We start from the raw sequence: 26,723 nt of genomic DNA on the forward strand, positions 1-26,723 counted from the left end.
CCAGATCCAATATATCAGACTAACGTCCACCACGGGATCTTATCAGCCCATGAGAGATGCAGATTGGACGTCTCGTATCACGATCCCTGTGTCTGACAAGACATGATAAGATACCGCCATCCTCGGCTACAGTGTCCATCCCCCGTCGACTCGACAGGACCTACCATCATTTCGCCACAGACAGACAGGCAGAGATACCAGTCGGAATAGCCATAGGAATGATTCCGAGATTATGCACAATTCCACCATGAAGTTTATCCGGAAATTGCAACCCCTTAGCCCCCCTAGCATGCTTATCTATGCAAGGTATGCTAGATATCTTGGATGGCGCATGGGCACAGTTACACAGATGACGCTCCTTCCATTGCCTTTTACGGAGAACTTTAAACATTTAACATATAAGCTGACGATTCCAGGTGGGGTGGGTGACATCTGATGGTTCTTCAGTAACAAAATCAACCACACGTGCATACAATCAACATGGCGGAGAAGAAAGAAAAAGGTGTTGGTGATTACAAGGCAGCTCCGGGGGTTGTCGAAGAGGGGACGATTGAGCCTGGTGATTCGCAGCTTTTGGGTAAATTGATGCTTGATGATTTTTTCTGCACGATGAAGATGAGATGCTGATTTTATAGCGACATTGGGATACAAGCAAGAGCTTCGACGACATTATTCGACAACTCAGGTGTTTGCCGTTGCGTTTAGTATCATGGGTCTATTACCATCGATTGCCTCTACATTGTCGTTTTCGATGCCTGCAGGGCCCGTGGGAATGGTTTGGGTATTTGACACTATGGTTCTTCATGTCTTGAGGATTGGCTGACGATAGACAGGGTATTGAATACCGATTGGATCTTGATATGCTGGTTGAGTAGTGGTGCTGACTGCATTGATAGGATGGCTAGCTGCCAGCACTTTTATTTTCATTGTCGGTCTGGCTATGGTATGTACCATGCTGCATATGTTACTCGCTATTAATGACCTGGGCTGATTTGTTCGTTGCGCACAGGCTGATTTGGCATCTGCAATGCCTACATCAGGCGGTTTGTATTTTTGGACTCATTACTTCAGTGGAGAGAAATGGAAGAACCCTTTGAGTTTTGTCGTCGGGTACAGCAATACTATAGGTCTGGTCGGTGGTGTATGCTCGATTGATTGTGAGCACTTTCTCTATTTTCTGGTTGGGGCATTGCTGACTGCAACGAGATGGATTCGCTACTATGCTACTCTCACTTATCTTCATCGCACGGGATGGTAACTGGTCGGCCTCTCGAGGAGTTTTATACGGTACATATGCGGCCTGTGTCATTACTCACGGTCTCATTGCCACATTCTTTGCGCGCATCATGCCTAAGATCCAATCAGCCTGTATCGTGAGCAATGTCGGTCTCGTCCTAGCGACTGTCATCGCCCTACCGATTGGCAAGGCGATGAACAACCCCCCGGTCAACCCAGGAGCTTATGTCTTCGGACACCTGGATAACCTGACCACCTGGCCAACCGGCTGGGCATTTATGTTGGCCTGGCTGTCGCCTATCTGGACGATTGGCGCATTCGACTCTTGCGTGCACATGAGCGAGGAGGCAACACATGCCGCCCGTGCTGTCCCGCTTGGAATTATCTGGTCAACGGGGATGTGTGGGGTTTTAGGGTTTGTTTCTCTTATAATCATTGCAGCGGTGGTGGATACGGATATATCAGCTGTGCTTGATTCGAAGTTCGGTCAGCCGATGGCCCAGGTAGGTATCCAGACATATAATGAAGTATGAGGGCTAACCATATCAGATTTACTATGATTCCCTTGGAAAAAACGGTGCCCTTGGTTTCATGGCAGTAGTGGCAATTGTGCAATTCTTCATGGGTTTGAGCCTGGTTAGCTTGAATGTAACCTCTTTAACTTAAGAAATTCGACTAACATCCCGCAGGTAATCGCCGCCTCTCGACAAAGTTGGGCCTTTTCCCGAGATGGGGGACTCCCATTTTCCTCATTCTTCCGACATGTCAGTAAACGCATTCTATTCCAACCAGTACGCATGATCTGGGGTGTAGTCGTCATCGCCATTGTCTTGGGTCTACTCTGCTTGATCGACGAAGCAGCCTCCAACGCCCTCTTCTCTCTCGCAGTAGCAGGTAACAATCTCGCATGGATGATGCCGATCCTCTCGCGACTCGTCTGGGGTAAAGAGCGGTTCCAGCCTGGTGAGTTTTACACGGGGCGGCTTAGCAAACCCATCGCGATCACTGCTGTTGTGTATTTGAATTATGTGATTGTTTTGAGTATGTTCCCGACTACGGGGCCGAGTCCTACTCGTGAGTTCTCCCCTATCTCCGCTGTGAATTCAGTTTACTGATATCATCTAGCGCAAAATATGAACTATACGGTGGTTATCAACGGTGCACTCTGGCTAGGGGCATTGTTGTACTACGTTCTCTATGCACGAAAATTCTACAACGGCCCCAAGACCACGACGGGAGAGTCTACGTCATCAAGTCCATCTGAGACCTATCTACATGGTGGTAAAGATGTACCAGGTAAAGAGGTATGAAATAGAGTATGAGTAGTTTTAGTCTTGTCAATCCAGGTACGCAACGCAATGAAGTAATTTATTCATATTTTGCTATTCCTCGTTAATTCATGGTTGTAGATAGGTAGATAGATGGATGGTTCGTTTTGTTGGGAATTGAGTTCTACTGAGGAACCTCTAGGACGTATCGACCGGCAATTTTTCCTTGTTCTTTGTGTGCAGTCAGCGTGCATGTTTCAAATACAGACAAAGGAGGGGCAAGAGAGGGAAAACGAACCCATTAATTCGAAAATACGAGGAAGATCCTTCAACGGGGCCGTCTTAAACGGGGCATTGATGAGTCCCCTCGCAAAGAAGTCAACCGCCTCCACTCCATCCTGTCGATTTCCGACGTAACTTCCTTTGATGGTAATCATGCGGACTACCGTGTTGAAAACGGGTGATTTCAGGTATGCATCGGCCGGTAGACCAATGGCGACAATGGTCCCCCGCGAACGAACATATCCCGTAGCCTGTTGGAAGGGCTTTTCGGACGCAGCGAGAAGAAGGACAGCATGGGCACCCAGGCCTTCTGGGGATGCGGCCTTGACGTCCTCGACTAGGTCTTTGGATGTGTGAAAGTCGATGTATGCCTCTGCGCCGAGCTGCTCACACATGGCTTTCTTTTCTTCTCCCCCGTCAATGGCAATAACGCGCAGCCCCATGGCCTTTGCGTATTGCTGTGCGAGAGAGCCCAAGCCACCTCCTGCGCCGACAATGGCGACGGTTTGGCCCGGCCGGGCTTGAGACTCCTTCAAGCCTTTGTAGACTGTTATGCCGGCACAAAGGATTGGAGCGACAGCATTCATGGCGACGTTCTTGGGGAGAATGGAGACGTGAGCTGCCTTGGCGATGCAGTATTGCTGGAAGGTACCGTCGACAGTGTACCCAGAGAGCAAAGCATCGGGGCAGAGGGATTCATCCGATTGTTTACAGAATTCGCAAGCCAGACATGACCCATTCAACCACTTGACACCAGCATGGTCGCCAATTTCGATGGAGTTGACAAGATCACCCTTGGCCACGACCACACCGGCGCCTTCATGGCCACCCACCAGAGGCAATTTCAGCGCGAGAGGCCAGTCACCTCTCATGGCGTGCAGGTCTGTGTGGCAGACACCCGTGTATTTGATTTTGACTAGGACCTCGTCAGGGCCTGGTTTGGGGACTGGAATCTGCTTGTAGACGACTGGGCCGCCTTTCTGTTCGATCACTTGGGCCCATTGGGTATCAGGGAGAGACATGATGTCTAGAGAGAATGAAGAGAATGCTATTGAGATTAAGAATGATGTGGAAAGGATGACTATCTGGGGATACCAGCACTGGAAATTAAGTCTTTCTTATAGACTGTCATCCCCCGGCAATTCGGGATTTGGAAAGAGATGAAGTCGAAGATGACTCCGGAGCGCCGGGGGGGGGATACGATAGAGTGACGTCGATCGACCAGACCAGGGTTTCGTTGAATCCATTATCCATACGGCCGGCGATATACATAGCTGTGATCGACCAGAACAGAGGCTATTTTCTCACAACTGCAGGGGTCGACGGTCAATCGCCAGGATTACAACCACATATGTTGATGAGCTGGACTGTACTTGGTCAATTGAAGTCTTACGGAGACATTGATAGGGAGATAATGGCCTTGAATTGGGGTGAGATTGGGTTGGGGTCAATAGTTGGATTGAATATTGAATCGACCAGCATTCAATGACATGGTGCTGGGGTTGGGAGTGGGGGATGACGGTGAGAATGGAGTCGAGAACGTCATGAAGCTCGGCGATGAACCCCGCGATTATGCTTTATCTCTGTTTCAGATAGAAAAGGAGGAGAAGATGATGGAAAAGGGGAGAGAAAGGGAAGAGAGAAGAGAGGAGAGAAGGAGAGGATGGTTGATTTAAATACAAGGTTGGATTTTAGATTGGGATACCTTGGGGGAATCTTGGTGGAGGAGCTGTCAAGTGAAGATCGAAGAAGAGTAATCATGAAGTACGATTTTTGATATTGCTATAATGATGTTTTTTCTTTAAATATTATTTAAGATTATGTCAAGATGTATCTCATTATTATTTGATGCTATTCACTCTTGTATAGCGTCAGTCAGCACTAAGACAGTCAAGATGATCAAATATCGTAGAATTTTATATAGGTATTAGACGATATCTTTATTGAATACAATTTATCTACAATATCTAAATATCTACAGTAGCTAAATATCTATAATCAATACCATCTGATACTTTTTTAACCATGAGTTGTCTATGTAGGATCCCTACTTTTGTGCAGGTAACCGACTGCAGACAGGAAAGATACATGACAGCTACAAACAGATTTATTCCTCTATATGAATATAATATTAGTCTATAATCAGTTTATATTGAGATAATATAAGTATAATGTTGTGTTATATCATATCATACTTATTAGTTATATTATATCATCATATCATGGTATGTGTGCACGTACTAGAAAATGTAACTATTCACGTCAAAATAGGAAATAACATCAAAATATCGACTGCATAATTAAATAGTCGAAATAAGCGGTTGAGAACAGCTGAGAATTTCCATCCTCATCGAAACGAGTTCATGGTTCATACGCGTCGCCGACGGCAATCAGTCCAGACGAATTCCATCCAATCCATCCATCCAAAGCCATCCATCAAATCCCATCTTTAACGCTTCTCGCTTTCTCTCCTCCGCCACGTCGCTTCTTCCTCTTCCATCCTCCATCCCCATCACCTTTTTATCCTTTCCATCTCCATCGCCATCGCCTCTCCATCCTCCCAATCTGTTATTTTCTCCTCCGTCTTGCCCTGTCGCATCCTCCTCGCCTCCATCCCCTTGGGGGGCTCTGCTGACCCGCAATCCGGCGTTGGTTCACGAGGAGCACAAAGAGGCTTAATCCCTCACGGTGAGCCAATCTTGCTTTTTTCCCTCTTTCGACTTCTTCCATCCTCGTTTTCCATCTGATATTTAATCCCCCTTCTGTCTCCATTGCCATCTTTCCTCCCTCCGCATCCAGCCCCATTATTTCCTCCTGCACCCATCCCGGATAGCTAACGCTGATCAACGCGTGATCGCTCTCTCCTAGATTCTAATCTCCTATGGATAACCCTTAGTCTATCGTGACCGACCCGTCGATTTAACCCACGCCACGATCCCCATCGCCGTCCATCCAATCCTTGCCGCTGGGGTCTTTTGCGTTCTTCGTCCAAAACTCGCGGCCGCGATCCCGGCACACACGCGGCCATCATGACGGGTCCTCCGCCCTACAATTCCCAGTCTCCTCCCCAGCAGCCTCATTATCCTGTCTACTCGCCTCCAAATAAGAATCCTCCCTATTACGCCGGCAACGACCAGTATCCGCAGCATCCTCCGCAGACACCTCCCGCCTTTCCTGCTCACGCCTCCCTCTCCAGGAGCCCTCGCTACAACCATGCGCCTTCTCCGTTGCCTGGCACATTACCTCCGTTGAATGGCAGTGGTGCTCCTCCACCTCACGCGGATTCCTCGTCTCAGTTCCAGGCACATCCATCGACCGCGGGAACTCCCCAGTTTCCTCTTCCACGCCCATACTCGGCATCTGTCATGCCTGGCAACGGCGCATCTCCCTACGGCCACTCCACCCCGTCTCATGCTCATCCCTCGAGTCGGCCGGAAAGCCATTCCCAGTCCCCACCCAAGAAAGAGCCAGCATCTTTTCCCATCGGGGGCAATGGTTATCCATCCATAATGCGAGAGTCCAGACCGGCATCCCCTCCGAAGGAAACCGTATGTTTTCTACCAACCGTATCGCAGACATCATTCACGTTCATGATTTTACTAACGTTTTGACCACTTTCAGAAGCCTGCCAGGGCTGCAGATCCCATGTCGTTTGCCAGCATCCTCTCCGGACCCGCAGAAGAAGAGCGTTCTCATAAGAGACCCGCCTCTCCTCCCCCAGCTCCGTCAGGTGCACCGCATCCGCCAGCTTCTCTTCCCATCCAAGCCCAGAAACCCAGAGAGCCGGAACATGCTCCGACCCCTTCGCTGCCAAGACTGGAAAAAAAACCGGCCGTGGACAGGCGTCGTCGAAACGTGGAGAAGGAAGCCATCGCAGATGAATTGCCCGCTACTCCTTCGGCCAACGGCGTTTCAGGTTCCATCAAGGGCCCTGCTCAAGGTCGTGCTACCAGCTTTCGAAAGACCCTCTCCGAGCAAGATCTGGAAGCCGTTAATAAAATTATGAACGACATCGACAATGCAGAAAAGAGTGATGTGGAGGGCCCAGGATTTGAGGCCGAAATGGATCGTTATCTCTCCAAGGGTAAGAAACGAGTCATTAATTCGGAAAAGGCAGAGGGTTTGAGACGCAAGGTATGTCGTGGACACACGGACAACGGGATGATATTCTAACCAAAGTCTTAGCGTCGCCGACATGAGTTCCTGATCAAGCTTGGTAAAACGTTCGAAAAGCAGGCTACAGATGGCATGAGCCGGTTTAGATCCGCTAACGAAGGGTCCGTCGTCGCCGAAGTACAAGCGAAGGAAGTCCAGGATGAGAAAGAGCGGAAGAAGGACATGCAGCGCAAGCGCCGGAGGGAAAACACAGTGCGCCAGGAAATGCAGAAAAAGCTCGAAGCGGAACGGAAAGCGAACAAAGCCCAGGATTCTGCCGAAAAGGCCAAGTTCTTGCGCGAAGCCGAACGCGCTCAGAGAAAGATCAAAACAACCAAGAGAGCCCTCGAGGGTGGAAGCGCGCCCGAAGAGATTGGCGAGGTCACTCCTTTGGCCCCGAACCTCGAAGGAGGTACGACAAGCTCCTTTCACATTGGCCGAAGCTCTCCATCGAGACGCAAGTCCGGCCGGGGTGGTACTTCTGCACGGCCAAAGAAATCAAAGGAGCAAAAACAGGCCGAGAAAGATGCAGCCGAGGCTGCTTATGCAGCTATGGAAAATGATGACCCTCTACCTCTTGCACCCAAGGAAGATCCCCGAAAGGAGTCCCTCAAGAAGGATGTCAAAGGTGGCCGTTCCAAGGAGCCCACCCCCGTCCCCGTGTCTGCATTCGAAACCAAGGGTTATAATCAAATTTACGAACAGATCTGGCGGGATATTGCGCGTAAAGACATCCCCAAGGTTTACCGCATCAAGACCGTCTCTCTCAGTACTCGCCAGGAGAATTTGCGCAAGACTGCTCAATTGGCCAGTAAGCAGTCTCGTAAATGGCAGGAGCGCACCAACAAGAGCATGAAGGACACCCAAGCTCGCGCGAAGCGAACAATGCGTGAGATGATGTCTTTCTGGAAACGCAACGAACGTGAAGAGCGTGATTTGCGCCGTCTGGCTGAGAAGCAGGAGATCGAGTCGGCCAAAAAGGCTGAGGCGGAGCGCGAGGCTAACCGCCAGAAGCGGAAGCTCAACTTCCTTATCTCCCAGACTGAATTGTACTCTCACTTCATCGGCCGGAAAATCGGTGGTGCTGGTGGAGATGAGTCCGGGGACACTGCAGTGGAGGGATCGAATGAGACTGTTCAATCAGGCAAAGGTGACCACACAGTGGATCTGCCTCCCAGCGTTGCCAATCCAAATGCCAAAGTCACCAACTTCGAGGACCTCGATTTCGATGCGGAAGATGAAACGGCTCTGCGGCAAGCTGCGATGGCAAATGCCCAGAATGCTGTTCAGCAAGCTCAGGACCGAGCACGTGCCTTCAACGAACAGGATCAAATGTCTGCATTCGATGAGGGTGAAATGAACTTCCAGAACCCTACTAGTTTGGGTGACATTCAGATTTCTCAGCCCAATATGCTCACAGCCAAGCTGAAGGAGTACCAGCTGAAGGGTCTGAACTGGCTTGTCAACTTGTACGAACAGGGTATCAACGGTATCCTTGCCGACGAGATGGGTCTAGGTAAGACTATCCAGTCCATCTCCGTCATGGCTTATCTGGCCGAATTCCATAACATCTGGGGTCCATTCTTGGTCATCGCCCCCGCATCTACTTTGCATAACTGGCAGCAGGAAATCACCAAGTTCGTGCCCAACATCAAGGTTCTTCCATACTGGGGATCTGCCAAGGATCGAAAGATTCTTCGAAAGTTCTGGGACCGCAAGCACATAACCTACACTAAGGAGTCAGAATTCCACGTGTTGGTGACTTCATACCAACTGGTAGTCCTGGACGCGCAGTACTTCCAAAAGGTTAAATGGCAATACATGATTCTGGATGAAGCTCAGGCCATCAAGTCTTCGCAAAGTTCACGGTGGAAGAACTTGCTAGGATTCCACTGTCGAAATCGTCTTCTGCTGACTGGTACGCCCATTCAAAACAACATGCAAGAACTCTGGGCTCTTCTTCACTTTATCATGCCTACCTTGTTCGATTCGCATGATGAATTCAGCGAATGGTTCTCGAAGGATATCGAATCCCACGCTCAGACTAATACTAAACTCAACGAGGACCAACTTCGGCGTCTGCACATGATTCTAAAACCTTTCATGCTTCGTCGTGTGAAGAAGCATGTTCAACAAGAACTTGGAGACAAGGTTGAGAAGGACATCTTCTGTGATCTGACCTACCGCCAACGGGCTTTATACGCCAATCTTAGGAATCGTGTTAGCATCATTGATCTCATCGAGAAAGCCGCCGTGGGCGATGAAACCGACAGCACCACCCTGATGAACCTGGTTATGCAGTTCCGAAAGGTTTGTAACCACCCGGATCTGTTTGAACGGGCGGACACAAAATCCCCATTCTCCGCCGCCCACTTTGCCGAAACCGCCTCGTTCGTTCGCGAAGGCCAGAATGTTGAGGTTGCCTACTCGACTCGCAATCTGATCGAATACGAACTACCGCGCCTTCTGTGCAGTCCCGGTGGCCGCGTCGATATGCCTGGGCCTGATAACTCCCGGGTTGGTTTCCGTAACAAGTACCTCGGTCATATGATGAATATCTGGACGCCGGAGAATATTAAGCGAAGCGTCGCGGATGATGCGGCCTTTTCGTTCTTACGGTTTACTGATACTTCCATTGGGGAGGCGTACGAGGCATCGCAGCTCGGTGTCTTCGAACGGGCGGCTCGTCGTCGCAACAAGCCGAATCGACTGTCCCGGCTCAATGCTATCTACGAGAGTGCGGAGAATGATGGTGACTCTACGATTGTGAATTCGGTACTCCCTCATTCTATGTTGAACATTGTACAGCGCAACGACCGTCGGGCTGTCCATGATATTGCCGTGGAAGGTTACATGCGAGAGCTCATGAATGTTTCGAGCTCAACTTTCGAGCGTGAAGGTCTCAATGTCATCGAGCCTTGCGTCAAGCCAGGAGCGTCGGCGCCTCCAATCACGGTGTCTTCTTCCAGTCAGTGGGCCTTGAAGGAGACTAAGGATAGCTTGTTCAATATACCTGTTCAGCACGCTCTATTTGACACTCCGTCAAAACGGATGGAAGAGCAGATTCTTGAACAGCAGCTGGATCCGGCTCCTTACTCCTTGACCCCGATGCTTCCAGAACCGCTTTCCATCAAGGGACGCTACACACACATCGAAGTGCCATCGATGCGGCGGTTCGTCACGGACTCGGGTAAATTGGCCAAGTTGGACGAACTTTTGCGAGAGCTCAAGGCCGGTGGCCATCGTGTGCTGCTTTACTTCCAGATGACGCGCATGATTGATTTGATGGAAGAATACTTGACCTACCGCAACTACAAGTACTGCCGTCTGGACGGAAGTACCAAGCTGGAGGATCGTCGTGACACAGTGGCAGACTTCCAGAGTCGGCCTGAGATCTTTGTGTTCCTGCTGTCTACCCGTGCGGGTGGCCTGGGTATTAACCTGACGGCTGCTGACACGGTTATCTTCTACGATTCCGATTGGAACCCGACTATCGATTCTCAGGCCATGGATCGAGCCCACCGTCTTGGACAGACAAGACAGGTTACCGTCTACCGTCTCATTACACGTGGAACCATCGAGGAGCGTATCCGCAAGCGAGCTTTGCAGAAGGAAGAGGTGCAGCGGGTTGTCATCTCTGGTGGCGCAGCTGGTGGTGTCGACTTCAACACACGTAACCGTGAAAGCCGGACTAAAGACATTGCCTTGTGGCTCGCAGACGACGAGCAGGCCGAGCTTATCGAGCAGAAAGAGAAAGAAGCGCTGGACCGAGGCGAGGCGTTCGGTGCTAGTAAAGGTGGAAAGAAGGCGGTACAGAAGCGGAAGAAGGACCTTACACTGGATGACATGTATCATGAAGGTATGTATCTTTTTGCCCACTCCACGGTGAGCATAGCTGATTCTTGTTCTTTTTTCCAACAGGCGAAGGCAACTTTGATGATGCCAGTGCAAAGCAGTCGGGAGCCGCAACGCCCGTATCGACGGCAGATAACATTGCTACTCCAACCTCAGCCGCAGGGACACCCACTACGAAACGTGGGCGTGGAAAGGCCGCTGCCAAAGGCACGTCCAAGAGAGCCAAAACGACCAAGGAACGACTGCGACTGATCGATGGTGATGGGGGATTGAGCTGATCCCCGACTGTTTGAGCTTTATTACTTCGCATGACTGGACGGATGAAGGCGTTAAGTTTGTTAACCATATGTGATATTTCTTTTTCTTTCTTTTTTTTTTTTATCTTCTTTCCTCGGCAGCTACGAGACTGCCGTGTATTACCACTCTACATTCCTGTCTACGAAAGCTCGAGTTGAGCTTAATGCAGTGATGGATTTGCAGATGAGACGCTGAGAGGTGCAAAACAAAAAAGGCCAAAGAGGGTTGGGAGTTGGCGATGAGATAGATCTGTTCTTTTTCTTTTTCTTTCTTTTTTGTTTCTCTGTCTGAGTGACGCTTTTCTGGGCTTCTTTTTTCTTTTTCCTTTGTCATATCTCTTCTTTTCTTTTCTCTTTCCTTTTCTCTACGGAGCCACAGTCTCCGGGACTATGAGATATGGATGGGAGGGATGCTTTGATTTAATTTTGTTCTTCTTGACTGATCTCGAGGACCGACCACCGCTGGTCTTTTGTATGACTACATAATTGTCTATTCTACCTACTGCTGCTATTTATTCAACATGACTTCATTCTTTCATCCACCTGATCCATGACAATCCCTCGCATCCAACTCCGCATCATAATTACCCTGCCCGGCGACACAAGCTGTAATTTTACCGCCGGAAACCTCGGTCCGCCCGTCGCACGCGGGGTTTGCTCGGTAACTTCGTACCACTCGATACCAGGTCACCTGACCGGATGGGCCTCCCGTGCGCTGCCTCCAGCCAATCAGCGCCATGCCGATCGTCAGCCGAGCAGAAAGACTCGCCGAGTCTCCTTACCTAATCGGGTTAGTCACAGGAATCGCCCATCGTTTTCGGTCTTAGAAGAGATTCTCTCTTTAGTCCGCACGCCCCCTCCGCTCCAGATCGCTTTATGAATCTGCCCTCGCCCCCGTTTTTCTAATCTCACTTCATTTTCTTTCTGTTCATCCTCTTCCAATTGCTCCATCTCAGTCTCTTCCACACGTCTGCCACCCATGGAGTCTCTCCTCCAGCAGTCTCGGGCTATGTGCCCGTTTCTCAAGCGCACTTCTCCCGCCGCATTGCGCACTCTTTCTACGGCCACCCGCCCCAGCACCAGCCCAGGCGGCGGCACCATGTCTAACCTTCAGGTCCTCGCTCGTCGTTGCCCTGTCATGAGCAAGGCTTTGGCTGTGCAGAGCTCTCGTCTGGCCGGCACCAAGCGATTCACCTCCTCTGCGGCTGGAGTGACGGGATTGAACAACAAGTATTTCCGCGCCCACCAGACCAACCGAGCCCTGCATACCACCGCGGGTAATGGTGCCAGTTTGAGTGAGGAGTCGTACAAGAAGAACGAGAGAGGTATGCATGATTTCATATTACTCAGAAGCAGGAAGCTGGAAACTGGACTAACTGTATGATTTACAGTTCACCCTAGTCTGGTCAACACTCCCGCTGCTCCCGCTGCGGATGTAACCTCGACTCTCACCGGCCCACGCCCCCACGCTCCTTCTACCACTCGATTCAACTACAATGATTTCTACAATGCCGAATTGGAGAAGAAGCACAAGGACAAGTCCTACCGCTACTTCAACAACATCAACCGTCTCGCCAAGGAGTTCCCTCGCGCTCACACTACCTCCAGTGAGGAGCGGGTGACGGTGTGGTGCTCCAATGACTATCTTGGAATGGGCCGCAACCCTGAGGTGCTGAATTCGATGCATCAAACTCTAGATAACTATGGAGCCGGTGCAGGAGGTACCCGTAACATTTCCGGTCATAACAAACATGCGGTAGCGTTGGAGGATACTCTGGCCAAGCTGCATGGCAAGGAAGCGGCTCTGGTGTTCAGCTCCTGCTTCGTGGCCAACGATGCCACTCTCGCTACCCTTGGCAGTAAAATGCCCGACTGTGTCATCTTGTCGGATAGTCTCAACCATGCGTCCATGATCCAGGGTATTCGTCACTCGGGTACCAAGAAGATGGTTTTCAAGCACAACGATCTTGTGGATCTCGAAGCCAAACTGGCATCTCTGCCCTTGCATGTCCCTAAGATCATCGCCTTTGAGTCTGTTTACAGTATGTGTGGCTCTATTGCTCCGATCGAGAAGATTCAAGACCTCGCGGACAAGTACGGCGCCATTACCTTCCTTGATGAAGTGCACGCTGTGGGCATGTATGGTCCTCACGGTGCCGGTGTTGCGGAACACCTCGACTACGACGCCTATGCTTCTCTGGACACAGCCAACCCTCGCAGCACCAAGGGAACTGTGATGGACCGTGTTGACATTATCACTGGTACTCTGGGCAAGGCCTATGGTTGCGTTGGCGGTTACATTGCTGGTTCTGCTGCCATGGTCGACACCATCCGTTCTCTCGCCCCTGGATTCATTTTTACTACTTCGCTGCCTCCAGCCACCATGGCTGGTGCTGACACCGCCATCAAGTATCAAGCCCAGCACCAGGGAGATCGTGTTTTGCAGCAGCTGCACACTCGCATGGTCAAGGACTCCTTCAAGGAGTTGGATATTCCCGTGATCCCGAACCCGTCTCACATCGTCCCTCTCTTGGTTGGTGATGCGGAGGTGGCCAGACAGGCCTCGGACATGCTGCTGGAAGAGCACGGCATCTATGTGCAGGCCATCAACTACCCCACCGTCCCTCGAGGTGAAGAGCGTTTGCGTATCACCCCAACTCCTGGCCATGTCAAGGAACACCAGGACCACTTGGTTCAGGCCGTTCAGGACGTCTGGCAGAAATTGAACATCAAGCGTGCCAGCGACTGGGAGGCCCTTGGTGGGTTCGTTGGCGTGGGCGTCGAAGGCGCTGAGGCTGATAACATGCCCATGTGGGAGGATGGGCAGCTGGGTCTGCGCAGCAACGAAACTCTCCAGGCGGCTGTCGATCGTGCGTTCCAGAATGAGAAGCCTGCTGTTGCGTCTCAGCCTCGCATGCAGACTGCTACTCCCATCCAGCCGGCTGTGACCATGGCGTCGACTCCGGTGGGAGTTGCTGCTTAATTTGGCGGATATATATACACATAGATTTCATATTTAGTATGGAATTACCAACTACTGCTTGCAGTGAATAATGGAATTTGACGAACCGGTCTGTCGTTACCGCGTTTGGGTTCTCAACCTATCATTTTTGTTCCTCCACATCTATCCTTAAGTCATGCCTGTGGCATCGCCATTCGCAATTGTAGCATATGTATACAATAACCACTTCTATACAATATATCTGTCATTGTACATGCATGATTTGCATAATCCGCTACAGAGATATCCATGATACAAAACTCATAAGGAACCAACGCCAAAAAAGGAAGACACTTTTTTATAAACAAGTGGAAAAGAATCAAGATCACCTCTTGCCTCCACGGCTAACCTTGGGGAATTCAACAGGAACCTTCAATCTAGCGACACGGCGGGCAGCAGCCTCGGCCTTTCCACCCTTGATGTCCCACTTGGCAAACTCGGACTCGCGGGGCTTGTCGACGCGGCAGCCCAATTCACGGAAGTACTGGGTGATGCTGGGGTTATCGAGACGCAGGTCATCACGCAGATCGGAGGGGTCAGTAGCCAGTTCATTAGCTGCGTTACCACCCTGCGAGCTGGCGCCGCCGTCCTTTGCAGGGCGGGGAGGGATGTGCAGGGATAAGGCGCAGATGGTGGTGTGGAGGAAGGTGATGTCGTTTTTGCCGAGGTTGGAGCCCTGGGGAGCGAACTTGCGACGGATGGCGTCGATGACGGGGTCTGGGAGGGATTCGGAGGATTCGCCAGTGGAGGAGAGGGCGCGGCGGAGTTCTTCGCGGGGAGGGAGACGCTTGGTGCGATCGCGGCCCGCCTTGAGGGAACGGGTGAATTCCAAGAGGAGGAGGATGAAGCGCAGGATTTGAATGTGAGTTGTGTTGCCGGATCGGACGACGCCTTCGACACGGCGGGAGACGTAGCGAGAGGTCGAGGCCACGGCGCGGCCGGAGGACACGGCGTCCTGCCATTCCTTGATACCTGGGAGTTGCTGGAGGGTGGAGAAGCCGTTGGGGACGAGGACGTCGATCGGGTACACGTCGGCGGGTTGGCTGGCTTCGAGGTTGGCTCGGGGAATGGGCTTGTTGGCTTGGACCTGGGCCTGGACAGCGGCGGCCTTGGAGGCGATATCTGTAGGGCCGTCGGTGGGCATAGACGAGAGGATGGCCGACTCAGCGGCGTTGGCTGCGCCAGCGGGAGCGTTGGACAGCTGAGCGTTTTCTGCCATGGATTGGGCTGCTTTGCGGGATTGTTTCGTTCCAAAGGTGTTGGTGAGGGCTGTTCGTTGCGAGCGCATTGTTTGCTGTACAAATCAGTACCCTCATATACACTAGCTGTGTCTGTCTCTGAGTATTAACATACCATCTCCTCATCCTCGCTACTCTCATCCTCTTCAGCAGGTTGCATTCTTCTCACAGCACCTCTAAGCGTCACCTTGCGCGCCTCGACAAACTGCCAGGTCTTCTTTTCCGGGTCCACCACGGCAATATAGTGCTTCAATTGCGAGTCGGCATCATCGTTAGCCTCACGGCCCAAGAAGTCCAGCTTGGGGTGCTCGGACGACTGCAGCAGGAGCTCAGAGGAGACAATCCCACGGTTTCTGGTGGAGGCTGCTGAGGAAGACTGGCTTTCGCGGTTCTTGAGGAAGGGGTTCAGGTGGAGGTTTTGGGGTGCGTTGAGACCGGGGGTTGTCACTGTTTTCTGTCAGTTCCGTTCATATCCATATCCCAAAGAAAAAAAAAATCCGAAAAAAGCGTACTGATCACTGGAGCCAGCTCGCTATGGTCGTCGACGACGCTGGAGGCCAGAGGCGGCAGGTCCTGCAATTCCAGCGCAGGCTTTTTACTCGGACGTTCATGACGGTCTGAGGCGCGCTTGCGCTTCTTGTCAATTTTATCTGAAGGCATTGTATAGAAGAGTGGCAGCTGGCTGCTAATGGTGGACGAATTCTACCGTATCTGCAGTACGCATGAGGGTATAGAAAAAAATCTTGGACCGGAGATTCGGACTTTCGCGAAGGCGGAGAGGAATATGTCAAGGCGAAAAAAAAGGCGGTATACACCACGCACAAAGAAATTCACGATAATTATCGCCCAAGATACGCAATTAACTACGATAGTGACATACGAACGATTCATTTACGATATAGAAAATTTGACTCGAGGAATCATTTGGATTTTAAGTAACTGCTCGAACGACACCTCTCCACGGTTTTGAGTCCCAGCTTCAACAAGAGCTGATAGATAGAACAACAAAAGGAAATTGACCAGTCCCCATGCAAAGCTCAAAGGATCTGATAACAGAACCCCTCCAACCCCACTAAATAGATTCGCCCCCCGAGTAAAAAGGAATGTGAGGAAATCCAACACATCCCACGCTGTCTGGCGTAAAATCGAAATCGTAAAAATCGAGACCGCGGAGTAGGAGGTAAAAAATAGATGTAGTTTTTGTTGAACGACGGACTCCGATATCGAAAAAAGAGTAAAAAGGTAGGTGTTTTCCACAGGACCAGACAGGTACTCATTGGAGTGGCTGGACCACGAAACGATCATAAATCATCATCGTAGCGTCGTCGGTATTTTGATCATATTCAGCGTTCAACTTGAGCGTTCACACGAGAAGCTGAGATGGAGTGGGCGAGTAGATTACTTGCTGTTAGGGCTGTTAGCTTCCATTCCCAAGCTGTCGCATGCTGCAGTGCAAGTCTCACCTTCTGGCTCTCATCTTGCGCCTCTTACGCTTGAGACGACGAACGCGCTTCTTTCTCCACTTGGCTCTCATCTTCGTAGATGGTCTAAAGGTTTGCAAGTCAGTCACAGTCCATGATGATCAAAGGCATTGCGAGCCAAAAGCCCCAAAGCTAGGGTGGGAAATCCAGTACTCACAGTTCTGCGAGGATGAAAGAAGATGGTTGCAAGAAAGACGGATTGGCGCGGCGGAGAACCTCTTTGTGTGCGCCGTGGCTGAGTCATCACAGACTGCCGCTAAGGGTTCGCTTGGTCTTCTTGCATCGTGATTGGCTCGCCAGCGCACTTGTCTTTACCGAGACCAATATTAGTCAGCAAATATGACATCAACCGGTGAAAGTGTGGATTGTTTCGATGATGCAGATGAAGATGAAGACGAAGATGGAATTGCTTCGAATCGCTCGAATGCTGGTGTTTGATCGCTTTGCACTGTGCTACAAGCTGTATCAGTGTCTCTACATACTGGAAATAGCCCTACATCCTCCAATTTCACCACAATTCTAGACAATTGAATGCTTCTATCCAAAATGATCATGACGTAAAATACCCATATTTCTGTATACACACGGTTACTGTACGGGGTATCCATCCAATTCCACAGGTATCTCAGTGTGAAAAGAAAATTAAACAAAAATGCTGCCCAAGCCCTAACCCTATTATCCAAAGAATTGATGCACCATGAAGCGCCGTCGAGGTAGTGAGTAAAAATGCTGATATAGAGAAGATGAAATGTCGAGACAGGTTAGTACTGGTATCGGTATGATGGCGCCATGTCGCCCATGGACTCTTCAGCATTGTCGCCTACTTCAGCATAACTACCGCTCGCTTCAAGGCGATCGCGTTTCCGATTCTCCATGGAGATTGCTACAAAATAGGCAATGCAGCACGCGGCCGAAAAGCACAGAAAGGAAACACTGATTATATACCCAGGTCGGTAGAGCGGTGCATCTTTTTCAAGGAAGGCATACGTCGAAATAACACCACCAACTATCCGTGTCAGCAAGACTCGTTCAAGGCGAAAGAAACGGCAACTCACTATTTCCGAATCCAATCTGCCATGCCGTTCCCACACTTCGTCGACGATGGCCACCCAGGTTCATGGAAAACCAACAGACAATGACGGGCATTGTGCTGTAGCAACCGCTGGTGACCAGGAACAGGGCCGCATACTGAGCATGCCGTGTGCTGGTCCCGTGAAGGTTCAGCAAGATGCCATACCCAGCCATGGCGACCATCATCGGGAGAAGAGTGAAGGCAAACCGATGGCGCAGTTTGTCAGATAAGTACGCTATTGTCATGGAAAAGCAGAAGGCGACTGCCCATGGTGGGATCGAGTACAGCTGCGTTTTAATCGCTGGCGCATAATCAGCATGGTTCAGATTTAGCAGAGCAAGAGACATACTCCCATAGCCGTAATGCTTTATGATTGTGGGTGCAAAATAGGCATATCCTACAACCGGTCAGGATTTGTACAAGCCTGTCGAATCCGTCAAACTCACCGTATGCTGTGACGACCTGGCCAAAGTACATCAAACCACCGATGAAGATTTTGTCTGCAGGCAGTCAGTATCCAATTCGACTTTATTGGATCCAGATACTTACAGTCCTTGAAGACGCTCAGCACTTCTTTCAAGCCTATTTTCGTATTAGTTGCAGCACTTCCTGAATCCTTTGCCAATTTCACCCTGATAAACTCCCGTTCTTCATCATTGAGCCATTTGGCATCTTCAGGGAAGCCTGGAATGATGAAAAACCACACAATGGAGACAACGCAAGTCAGCAGGCCTTCGATGATAAACACCCATCGCCAGCCACCGTAGCCTCTGATGCCTTCCATTTTTGAAATCCCACTAGCCAACAAACCACCAAAAGCACCAGCCAGAGTGGTAGAACTGAAGAAGAAGCTGAATCGTTTCTGAGCTTCTGTGCGTTTGTACCACATTCCCATTAAATAGAAACCTATCCGGTTGTTAGTATAAGGTGTTTATAGAGAGGAGTGAAACGTACATCCAGGAAACAATCCCGTTTCAAACATTCCTAATCATTGTCAGTTCATGCATATATATAGACTCCTAGACGCAACCGCAACATACCCAAAAACCATCGAGTTGTCATCAATCCACCCCAATTCGACACCAGACCTTGACAGATCATGACGAGACCAAACCCAAATCCGCATATCGACACTAATCCAATCATGCCCATTAGATCTCATTGTATAGGTATAGAATATATAAATATATAAAAAACCAGCGCATACACCACACGTTAGGTTTCAACTTCTTGAGAAGTATATTGGATGGAATTTCGAATATAACGTAAGGAACAAAGAATATAGTCAAAGCGGTGTTGTACTTGGTTCCATGATCGATATTCAAGTCTTGTTTGAGTCCGAGAATTGCGGCATTACTGATGTTGATTCTGCGCAGAACAGAGACCGGTTATTATTCGAAAGTCTTTGCAATCGATGCCCCGAGGAAGTGATCCATACCGATCCAAAAAAGCAAGCAGGTATAATAAACATAAACAGGGTACGATATGCCAGTCGATCTTGGCCATCAATTTGCGCTCGGTGGTTGTCGTGAGGGGAGGGAGACTGTCTGTCGATTGGGAATGAACCTGGCCTTCACCCTTATCGGGTATATCGTTCTCTAGAAATCCATAGACGTCAGCGAGATTAAATGAAGAGCAAGGCAATAGAAGTTCCAGGATGATTTGAGGTGGATTGTAGAATGAGTAATGATAGAGTGTACCTGCAACCCCCATAACGCGATTATATATATACATATATAATAGTAGCGGAAAGAAGAGACTAACCCGAGAACAGCGATCGAGGCAAAAGAAGACTTTAACAATTCCGATAAAAGATTTTGATCTCAACCAACTGTCTCGGTGTAACCTAAAAAGAGGGAGGGGAGAAAGGAATGTGAGAAGAAACTCTGTCAAAGACGACAGACCAGGATGGAGGTCGAAGAGAAGAAAAAAGAGAGAGAAAGGAGAGAAAGGAGAGAAAGAAGAGAAAGAAGAGAAAGAAGAGAAAGAAGAAAAGGACGCAGCCTTGCAAGATGCCTGCTTTTGGCACTACCTAGAATACTGGCAAGCAACACGGGTCTTCATCCTTCATTTTCATGATACATGCACAAACATGGAATCCAAAAAATCCATGACAAAACAGGACGAAGAAAAGCAAAAAGTCAAGCACTATTGAAGATATCAATAGCGCCGTGCAGCCCCTCGCAGAACAAACCCTCTATCCAAAACAATCGATCAGACTGAAAGAAGCTCCTACTAGTGCTTAGCAGCAGCTCCACCGGTCATATGGCCCTTGCTGAGGAGTGCAATCGAAGTCTACTTCCATGATTCCGGGTCAGCTGCTAAAGAAGTGCACTGAATTTGACTCGGGATAAAATGTCCTGATATATAATTAGTTCGCCAACACTTCATTAAATACATACATACTTGAAATGCAGCAAAACCCAGAAACGCATTTCCAGATGCTGTTTTGGTCCCCACCAGATTTAAGCAATAAGCATAAAGTGAAGGGATCCACGGTCGATCCGGTAAGATCAATACAGGCTAGTATTGGCCTGTACGGTACTGTCATTTTGCCACTGCACCCTCATTATCACCACAATATTATATAGCATCACATAGGTTGCAGAGATGATAGAAATATTGTGGCCAGAGATATGCAGAGTATGATCTGAATTATGCAACCCTTCATTTCATGCAAACAGAGGTTCTTCACAACCACAGTACCCACTGCACTAGTAGTATCATACAGATTCATTCAGCAATAGTGTTGCATCAAGCTTAGATATGACCTCAAATTACTACATACACCCTATTCCTTCTCACCAGACTCAGATGGCTTCTCCTCCTCCACGGCCTTCCCCCAGGCTGCCTCAAATGTCGAATCCTCTCCTGTCTTGGGCTCTACCTCCGAAATCACCGACTGGCCGAGGTCAGCCACACTCTCTTCGACTTGCTCGGTATTTTGATCGTGGCTGGGACTAGACTCTTCAACAACTGCGTCTTCCTTTTCCACTACTACCGAGTCAAGAGACGGGGTATCCGAGCCAGCCACCTCGCCAGGTGACAGTCCACTTCGCGGAGCCGACGATTCTGGTAGCTCGAAATCAAAGTTGGAGCTATATACCACGGCCGCAAAGGCCTCCAACTCTCGAACACCCTGGTCCATGCCAGTGAGATATTCATTCGGTGGGTTTGTACCATTGCCAATGACATGAGCCTGTCGTGCCATCACGGCCAAAACATTCGCCAACTTAGTCTTGGGCTCTGACACCCCCGCCACGGGCAGGACGGTCGCGATCGAGGAAAACGACTGGGGAACGGTCTCCGGGGTAGGCGACGACTTGAAAGCATCGGATGCACACTTCTTCTCGACCAGAATAGCAAAGCCTTCATTGTTCAAAAGTGTTACGACATGCGTAAAGGATGGTGAGTCAATCAGATCAGCCGTCTCATCCAGGAGATGGCGCAACGTCAAAGTTGTTTGGTCAGACGCGGCTTCTGTCACTCCAAGAACTCCAGATTCCTGCAGCACACTTTCCTCTTCACCCCGAGGAGGCAGCAGATAAGACAGCCATTTTCGGGATCTACTACAGTCAGCAAACCTGTCTAGCAGCCTATCAAGAGTGACAAACCTCCGCTCTTCCTCAGTACTGCCCTCTACCTTCTTCCGAATCTGCAGAGTCAATTCCGAGAGCTTGCCCAGTGTAATATCTTCTCTCGGATTAAGAGGACCAAACACTTCCTCCACAGCAGCCTGCACCTCGCTCATCAACCCCTTCCATCCCCGGTGGAGCAACCACCAGCTGAAAGCGAGATACCGTCGGTTGGTCTCAAAGTCATTTCCCAATGTTTGTGTAAGATCATCATCATCGTGGTCCTCTAGACGAATCGTAGTCGCGTTCGCGGGAGGTGTAGCCAAGGAGATCACGCTGGAAAGGTAGTTTCGGCGACCGAGAAGGTTGAGTTGAACGCGGGTGAAGATGGTCAACAGAGATAGTGTATATATGAGTGTAAAAGACCTGGTAATAGCTGCAAGTTGTCTGTTAGTATTCACCTCGATGCGCAGGAAAGGAAAGAACATACAGGCAATCTTGACTTCGTTCCAGAGCTGGGTCTTATTCCGCTTCGGCTTTGGCTGCCCATCAGCCTCGCTAGGAGACCCTCCCAGCTGACTGGCATGAAGAAACCCTTCACTCTGAAAGCTGTTTAAGCTCCGTCGGTCTTCCTCCGCCACACTGGGAGATACCGAACTCAAGTCCGAGCCTGTAGCTTCCCCAGCATTCAACCGGGCCAACCTCTCCGCTCGTTTCTTCTGCAGCTCTTTCGTCAGGTCCTCAACAGGCAAAGCCTCCAAAATATCCTCCGCGGCAGTTGGCAACAGCGCCAAAACAGTATAAGAGCAATCGGTCTGGTTTTGTTCGAATCGTCGCCGTAAACTAAATGATCATATGATAACACCCCGTCAATATCCGAGCTTTATCACAGAAGACACGCGACCAACTAGTACTCGAGGAACAACGACTCACTTTTCTTTGGCGATTCTATCACTGCTCATACGCTCTCGCGCCTCGGAAATTTTGGACAGCACATACTGTCCCGCCAGGTAGCCAGCCCCGACAACTCCAGCGCCGATAGCGAGACCTCTGCGATTGCGCCGGAGCCAGCGCCTGGTAGCACCGATCATGGTGAGGAGAAGAAGAGGTGAGAATGGGAAATCAAAGCCAATAACAGATTATTTCAATTGATTCAGAACATCGTACACCGTAAGAACATGGGATATATTATAAGAGAAAGAGCTAGGTAGCAAGAAAGAGTCGTGAGAGCCGTCCAGCAGATGGTCGGGGATCGAATGTCTAGCGGCCGGCCTCGGCTAAACGACAGGGACAGACTGGACAGGAACTTGTGAATATCATTCTGGTAATTATGAACAATACTACTAGGTATAGGTGGTTACAAGTTATTATTATTTCTATAATATCATCAGTTGATATCATTTAATATCCATTTCTAATCCATCCCTATCGCTCACCTAATCCTGCTCCATAATCATCCTTTATCTCCTCGGTGGAGGGGCAAAGTGCCTTTAAATACGGAGTACCGTTACATACCAATAGTGGCCGCAGTCCAACCCCGGAAAATCATGCCTCCTCCAGAACTACTATCGTGAACTGCCCGGTTTTCCAACTCTTGGATCCAACCCACCTTGCCTTTTTCTTTTTTCTTTTTTTCAAACTTCTGAATCTCTAGTGACTGTTTCTTTTCCGTTGTACGGCCCAGCTGGCTGTTCGTCCTGTGCCTTGAAAGCTGGGTCGTCTCCGGGAAATCACCGTTCGCCACTGAGCAAGTACTAAACCACGCCATCTCCTCTCCTATATCATCATCATCATCATGGAACCCCGCAAAACCCCTCCAGAGTACTTTCTGGAGATTTTCGCGGACACCACAAACGTTCGAGATGTTCTGAAAGGTATGCTTCTATTATATCACTCTCCTCTTTTCTCTGATTGTATACATATATAATAAGTTGTATATTACCTTACATTACATCCGCTCTTAATCCCTACTGCTCACATTTACTCATACGCCTTTCAGGCGTCCTCAACCTCATCTTCTTCCACCGCTACTTCCCCTCCATCCGTCCTACGACTTTTGACGTCCTCGATTTTACCCTCCCCGCCATCAACGACGAAGATCTAGAAACCCTCATCGAATCGCGCGTCACCTCCCTCATCCGCCAACACCTCTCTTCCGCCGCCAGCGCCCATGAAGGCGGCGGCGGGGGCGGAGGTGTACGTGGTCGGATCGCCGTCGAGTTCTACGAAAAGAGACGCAGAAAGTCCGGAATGTGGTTTGGTGGTCTGGCGGGGAAGGGCGAGGAGGAAGTCTGTTGGGAGATTTGGACTTTGGATGTCACTATCGCTACTCCTAGGACGGAGTCGGGTATGTTTCTCCTTTATTATCGGATATTGTATCCACCCATCTATGATTGACATGTGAATACTGACCATAACAGAACGAGCCAAAGTTCGCAAAGCAATGGAGAATATGCTCCAGAAAGCCGCTCTGAAGATTCTCGCCGTCGTTAACAGAGACAAAGACCATATTCCTCCCATAACCACCAGCGATTCCAACCCGTTCCCCTATCGCATCGTGCTCAATCCGCGTACAGACAGCTGGCAGAATCGCATCGGGCTATATTGATAGGCTCGCGCGGGTTGGACTCTCTCATATCATCATATCATATCATATTTTTACACTGGGCTACGATACCCCGTTGTTTCAACATCAACCGTTAAACTGACTCATACTCATATTTAATATCTGCGTTTTGGGAGTTGTGGTGTTCCATTGGTGGTTGTATGATCTTTTGTTCCTTCTTCTTTGGGTGATTCTTGCTTGCCCGGTGTATATTACTTGCTCTTTTCCAAGTTTATGTCTTTTTTCCTCCGAGCCCTTAGAAGAAATCAAAGAAAATGAGCAAACAGTGCTCCAATTGGCCAAGAGGCACCATATCATCATATATGACTATATCCACACACGTGGAACATGGAATTATCCACCCGATTAAACGAGCATGAGTGATTCTACTGATCCAGTCGAGGACGAAACAAACTGACAAGAACATAAAAAAAAATTTGAAAAGCAAAAAATTATAACCTCAATCACATCTTCCAACTCGGCCCCTTAACTTCATCCACCGCTTGCTTTTCCTTCGCTTCACTTTCAACGAAAACACTCGCTTCGTTATGGGTCATTGTATGCCGGAAACAGAGAATCGATTTTTGGGTTTCATGGCTCAACGGGGCACGCCATGGACCGTGAACTTAGTTCACTGCTTTGGTCCCGATTCTCTATTGTCAATCTACTGCGACTTGGTAGCGGCATCGGCCTGAGCGCGGAGGTTGGCCGATGTGGATCCGTTGGCGAAGAAGCGGCCAAGGACAGGCTGGAGGAAAGAGTGGAAGACAACTTGGGCACCACTGTACAATCGCATTAGACTGGGCTATCAACGTACGGCAAGGTTGATATGATACGTACCTGGTCTGGGGGAGGGCCATCCAGAGGATGAGGACGAACTTGAAGATGTAGTAGAAGGCTGTAACGCAAGATTAGCAAGATCACTAGAGTACAGCAAACCATGTCATCAAAACTTACGGAACCAGTAGGCGGCGCTGATGGCACTCTCAACAACGGTCAACAGAGCGTAAACAACCCAGTACTGCGATTCACATGTCAAATTAGTTCATGAACGCTGATAGAAAGATGTCACGTGGGAAGAAAGCCGCCGAGGCGATTCTTCACGTATAAACATCCCTTTGCAAGGGAGGAACAAAACATACGGTCAACCACTATAAACAATCACCAAAGTTAGCCACGTTGATCAAGTAGAAAGACGGAAGAGCGGACAAAACACTAACCTGAGTGTCATCCTCGGTGGTGGATGTGAACAAGGCATTGAGAGAGTAGTAACCAGGGATAAGGAAACCAGCGAAGTTAACGAGGAATTCACCGGCGATGTTGAAGAAGACCAGGAAGAAGTAGATGCCGACCAGGCCCAAGATGGCGTAGACCTTGGGGACCGAGGTCTGACGCTCAATGTTGTTGAGGACAGGGTACTTGGAGAGCTGAAGCGAAGCAATTGACGGTCAGCGTTTTTTTTTCTTTTTCTTTTCTTTTCTTCCTCATACTCGGATTATAGAGCATGTTCGAGGTGGCAGAAAGGGGGCAAATGGTTAAAAACCAGGCGGCCAGATTTCGCCATGGGAAAAAAAACACCGCACACACAAACGCGACTTACCTCCTTGTCGAGCTGAGCAATGGCGTGCTGGGCACGGTCCTGGAAAGTAGCCATTTTATTTTAAATATCGTTTAGATATATCGAAGATTGCTGAATTAACGGATAGACCGGATGAGATGAGCGGGCTAGGGGAGTGGTGAGTAAGACGGAGAGCTGATGGGGGAAGAGAGAGAGAGAGAAAGGAAGCGGTTGATATCGACGTGAGATTGGAAAGGACGAGCTGGCGGTTAAGGAAGGCCGGATGACGGTGTGGTGTGTCACGTGACTATCATGACGTCGAGCATCACCGAGCGCAATCATGCCTCCAGGGCAGATGACGTGCTGGCAGTATGGATACTTGATATAGTCACTTTTTAAACTCTTGTATCACACATATTTATCGCCATTTTATCTATCAGGATCAAGGTGAATCCCCAGTCTCACCAGGCTGGCCTCTAGCTTGCCCGTATTGTCATGTCATGTACTAGTACGCACTACTGGATGGAAAATCAGCCTCGACCTCGGAGGCTGCGACAGCCAGGGGCAAAAGGCAAACTGAAGGGCTGCAGTGGCTGGATCTGACAATCGCAGGCGAACCACCGATGTACATGTCCCAACGCAAGTCTGCAGCCAATGATGCCTCCGAGATAATACTCTGATCCCACTGGTTTCAGCCCATGGGAGGCCAAGCGCCCGCAACTGGGCAGATTGCTGCGATCTTCCGAATCTCCGGTGGTTATAGGCCAATTCGGGTGTTCCAGGGTGCATGGAGTGGGGGAAGATGCAGTAGTTGGAGGGGGGTTCGTGGGTATATGTACATAACTGGTGCATGATTATTGTTCCACCGGTGAAGCCAGAAATTATATAGGAGGTAGTGTTACTCTGTATATGGACAGCAATTGAGAAAGGATATACAGGGCAGTGAAGTAGTATTTATCATCAAGTTCATGCGCTAAAAAGACAGGTAAACCAGAGGCAGAGTGGGATGACTCAAATAAACACCGAACATGTATCACACTGGGCTATGATCCAGCAAATATCAGGTCTATTTTTATAACCTCCACAAAGGCATTGTGAGCG

At 49.5% G+C, this 26,723-nt stretch overlaps 9 protein-coding genes across 9 annotated transcripts; 4 read left to right on the forward strand and 5 right to left on the reverse strand.

Annotated features, from left to right (window-relative positions):
* Positions 1–619: 619 nt before the first annotated feature.
* ASPWEDRAFT_101971 (putative GABA permease) lies at positions 620–2,546 on the forward strand (the record flags this gene model as incomplete). The annotated part of the gene is made up of 6 exons (XM_040827435.1): positions 620–805; positions 1,010–1,157; positions 1,207–1,739; positions 1,786–1,872; positions 1,926–2,310; positions 2,362–2,546. Coding segments are annotated over 6 exons (1,524 nt in total), but the record flags the coding sequence as incomplete, so codon positions are not given.
* Positions 2,547–2,668: 122 nt separating this feature from the next.
* On the reverse strand, positions 2,669–3,968 carry ASPWEDRAFT_34912 (zinc-dependent alcohol dehydrogenase). Its single transcript, XM_040834116.1, has one exon. It carries the CDS (start codon positions 3,806–3,808, stop codon positions 2,762–2,764), a length of 1,047 nt encoding a protein of 348 aa, XP_040695048.1. The 5' UTR covers positions 3,809–3,968; the 3' UTR covers positions 2,669–2,761.
* A 1,847-nt stretch (positions 3,969–5,815) lies between these two features.
* Positions 5,816–11,074, forward strand: ino80 (chromatin-remodeling ATPase INO80; the record flags this gene model as incomplete). The annotated part of the gene is made up of 4 exons (XM_040827451.1): positions 5,816–6,334; positions 6,408–6,920; positions 6,972–10,800; positions 10,863–11,074. The coding sequence occupies 4 exons, from the start codon at positions 5,816–5,818 to the stop codon at positions 11,072–11,074; spliced, it is 5,073 nt and encodes a 1,690-aa protein (XP_040695049.1).
* A 997-nt stretch (positions 11,075–12,071) lies between these two features.
* On the forward strand, positions 12,072–14,075 carry hemA (5-aminolevulinic acid synthase HemA; the record flags this gene model as incomplete). Its single annotated transcript, XM_040830141.1, has 2 exons — positions 12,072–12,417; positions 12,484–14,075. The coding sequence occupies 2 exons, from the start codon at positions 12,072–12,074 to the stop codon at positions 14,073–14,075; spliced, it is 1,938 nt and encodes a 645-aa protein (XP_040695050.1).
* Positions 14,076–14,418: 343 nt separating this feature from the next.
* ASPWEDRAFT_167396 (DNA-directed RNA polymerase I subunit RPA49) lies at positions 14,419–15,991 on the reverse strand (the record flags this gene model as incomplete). Its single annotated transcript, XM_040830142.1, has 3 exons — positions 14,419–15,387; positions 15,447–15,778; positions 15,844–15,991. The coding sequence occupies 3 exons, from the start codon at positions 15,989–15,991 to the stop codon at positions 14,419–14,421; spliced, it is 1,449 nt and encodes a 482-aa protein (XP_040695051.1).
* A 75-nt stretch (positions 15,992–16,066) lies between these two features.
* Positions 16,067–17,079, reverse strand: ASPWEDRAFT_265126 (uncharacterized protein). Its single transcript, XM_040832863.1, has 4 exons — positions 16,966–17,079; positions 16,803–16,878; positions 16,512–16,569; positions 16,067–16,392 (listed from the first exon to the last, which is right to left on the reverse strand). Exons 2-4 carry the CDS (start codon positions 16,863–16,865, stop codon positions 16,223–16,225), a joined length of 291 nt encoding a protein of 96 aa, XP_040695052.1. The 5' UTR covers positions 16,866–16,878; positions 16,966–17,079; the 3' UTR covers positions 16,067–16,222.
* Positions 17,080–17,573: 494 nt separating this feature from the next.
* Positions 17,574–22,550, reverse strand: ASPWEDRAFT_101487 (MFS transporter; the record flags this gene model as incomplete). Its single annotated transcript, XM_040827389.1, has 12 exons — positions 17,574–17,818; positions 17,868–18,232; positions 18,331–18,384; positions 18,430–18,790; positions 18,839–18,868; positions 18,925–19,017; positions 19,092–19,252; positions 19,323–19,450; positions 20,994–21,399; positions 21,469–21,895; positions 21,950–22,302; positions 22,393–22,550. 12 exons carry the CDS (start codon positions 22,548–22,550, stop codon positions 17,574–17,576), a joined length of 2,781 nt encoding a protein of 926 aa, XP_040695053.1.
* Positions 22,551–23,254: 704 nt separating this feature from the next.
* Positions 23,255–24,067, forward strand: ASPWEDRAFT_179115 (autophagy-related protein 101; the record flags this gene model as incomplete). The annotated part of the gene is made up of 3 exons (XM_040831786.1): positions 23,255–23,333; positions 23,459–23,806; positions 23,880–24,067. The coding sequence occupies 3 exons, from the start codon at positions 23,255–23,257 to the stop codon at positions 24,065–24,067; spliced, it is 615 nt and encodes a 204-aa protein (XP_040695054.1).
* A 661-nt stretch (positions 24,068–24,728) lies between these two features.
* On the reverse strand, positions 24,729–25,718 carry yop1 (putative membrane biogenesis protein (Yop1); the record flags this gene model as incomplete). Its single annotated transcript, XM_040827318.1, has 6 exons — positions 24,729–24,846; positions 24,905–24,962; positions 25,022–25,085; positions 25,207–25,215; positions 25,285–25,491; positions 25,665–25,718. The coding sequence occupies 6 exons, from the start codon at positions 25,716–25,718 to the stop codon at positions 24,729–24,731; spliced, it is 510 nt and encodes a 169-aa protein (XP_040695055.1).
* Positions 25,719–26,723: the final 1,005 nt, after the last annotated feature.

The sequence above is a fragment of the Aspergillus wentii genome (assembly GCF_001890725.1).
Source record: "Aspergillus wentii DTO 134E9 unplaced genomic scaffold ASPWEscaffold_1, whole genome shotgun sequence".
Lineage (NCBI taxonomy): Eukaryota > Fungi > Ascomycota > Eurotiomycetes > Eurotiales > Aspergillaceae > Aspergillus > Aspergillus wentii.

Bases quoted from the DNA above. Each gene is read 5' to 3' on its own strand.
- ASPWEDRAFT_34912 (XM_040834116.1), bottom strand. From the start codon at position 3,808: ATGTCTCTCCCTGATACCCAATGGGCCCAAGTGATCGAACAGAAAGGC.
- ASPWEDRAFT_265126 (XM_040832863.1), bottom strand. From the start codon at position 16,865: ATGAGAGCCAAGTGGAGAAAGAAGCGCGTTCGTCGTCTCAAGCGTAAG. The intron at 16,570-16,802 runs GCCAGAAGGTGA...ACACCTACCTTT, and splicing joins GTAAGAGGCGCAAGATGAGA to TTACTCTTTTTTCGATATCG. The intron at 16,393-16,511 runs CTCCTACTCCGC...GTGGGGTTGGAG, and splicing joins AAACTACATCTATTTTTTAC to GGGTTCTGTTATCAGATCCT.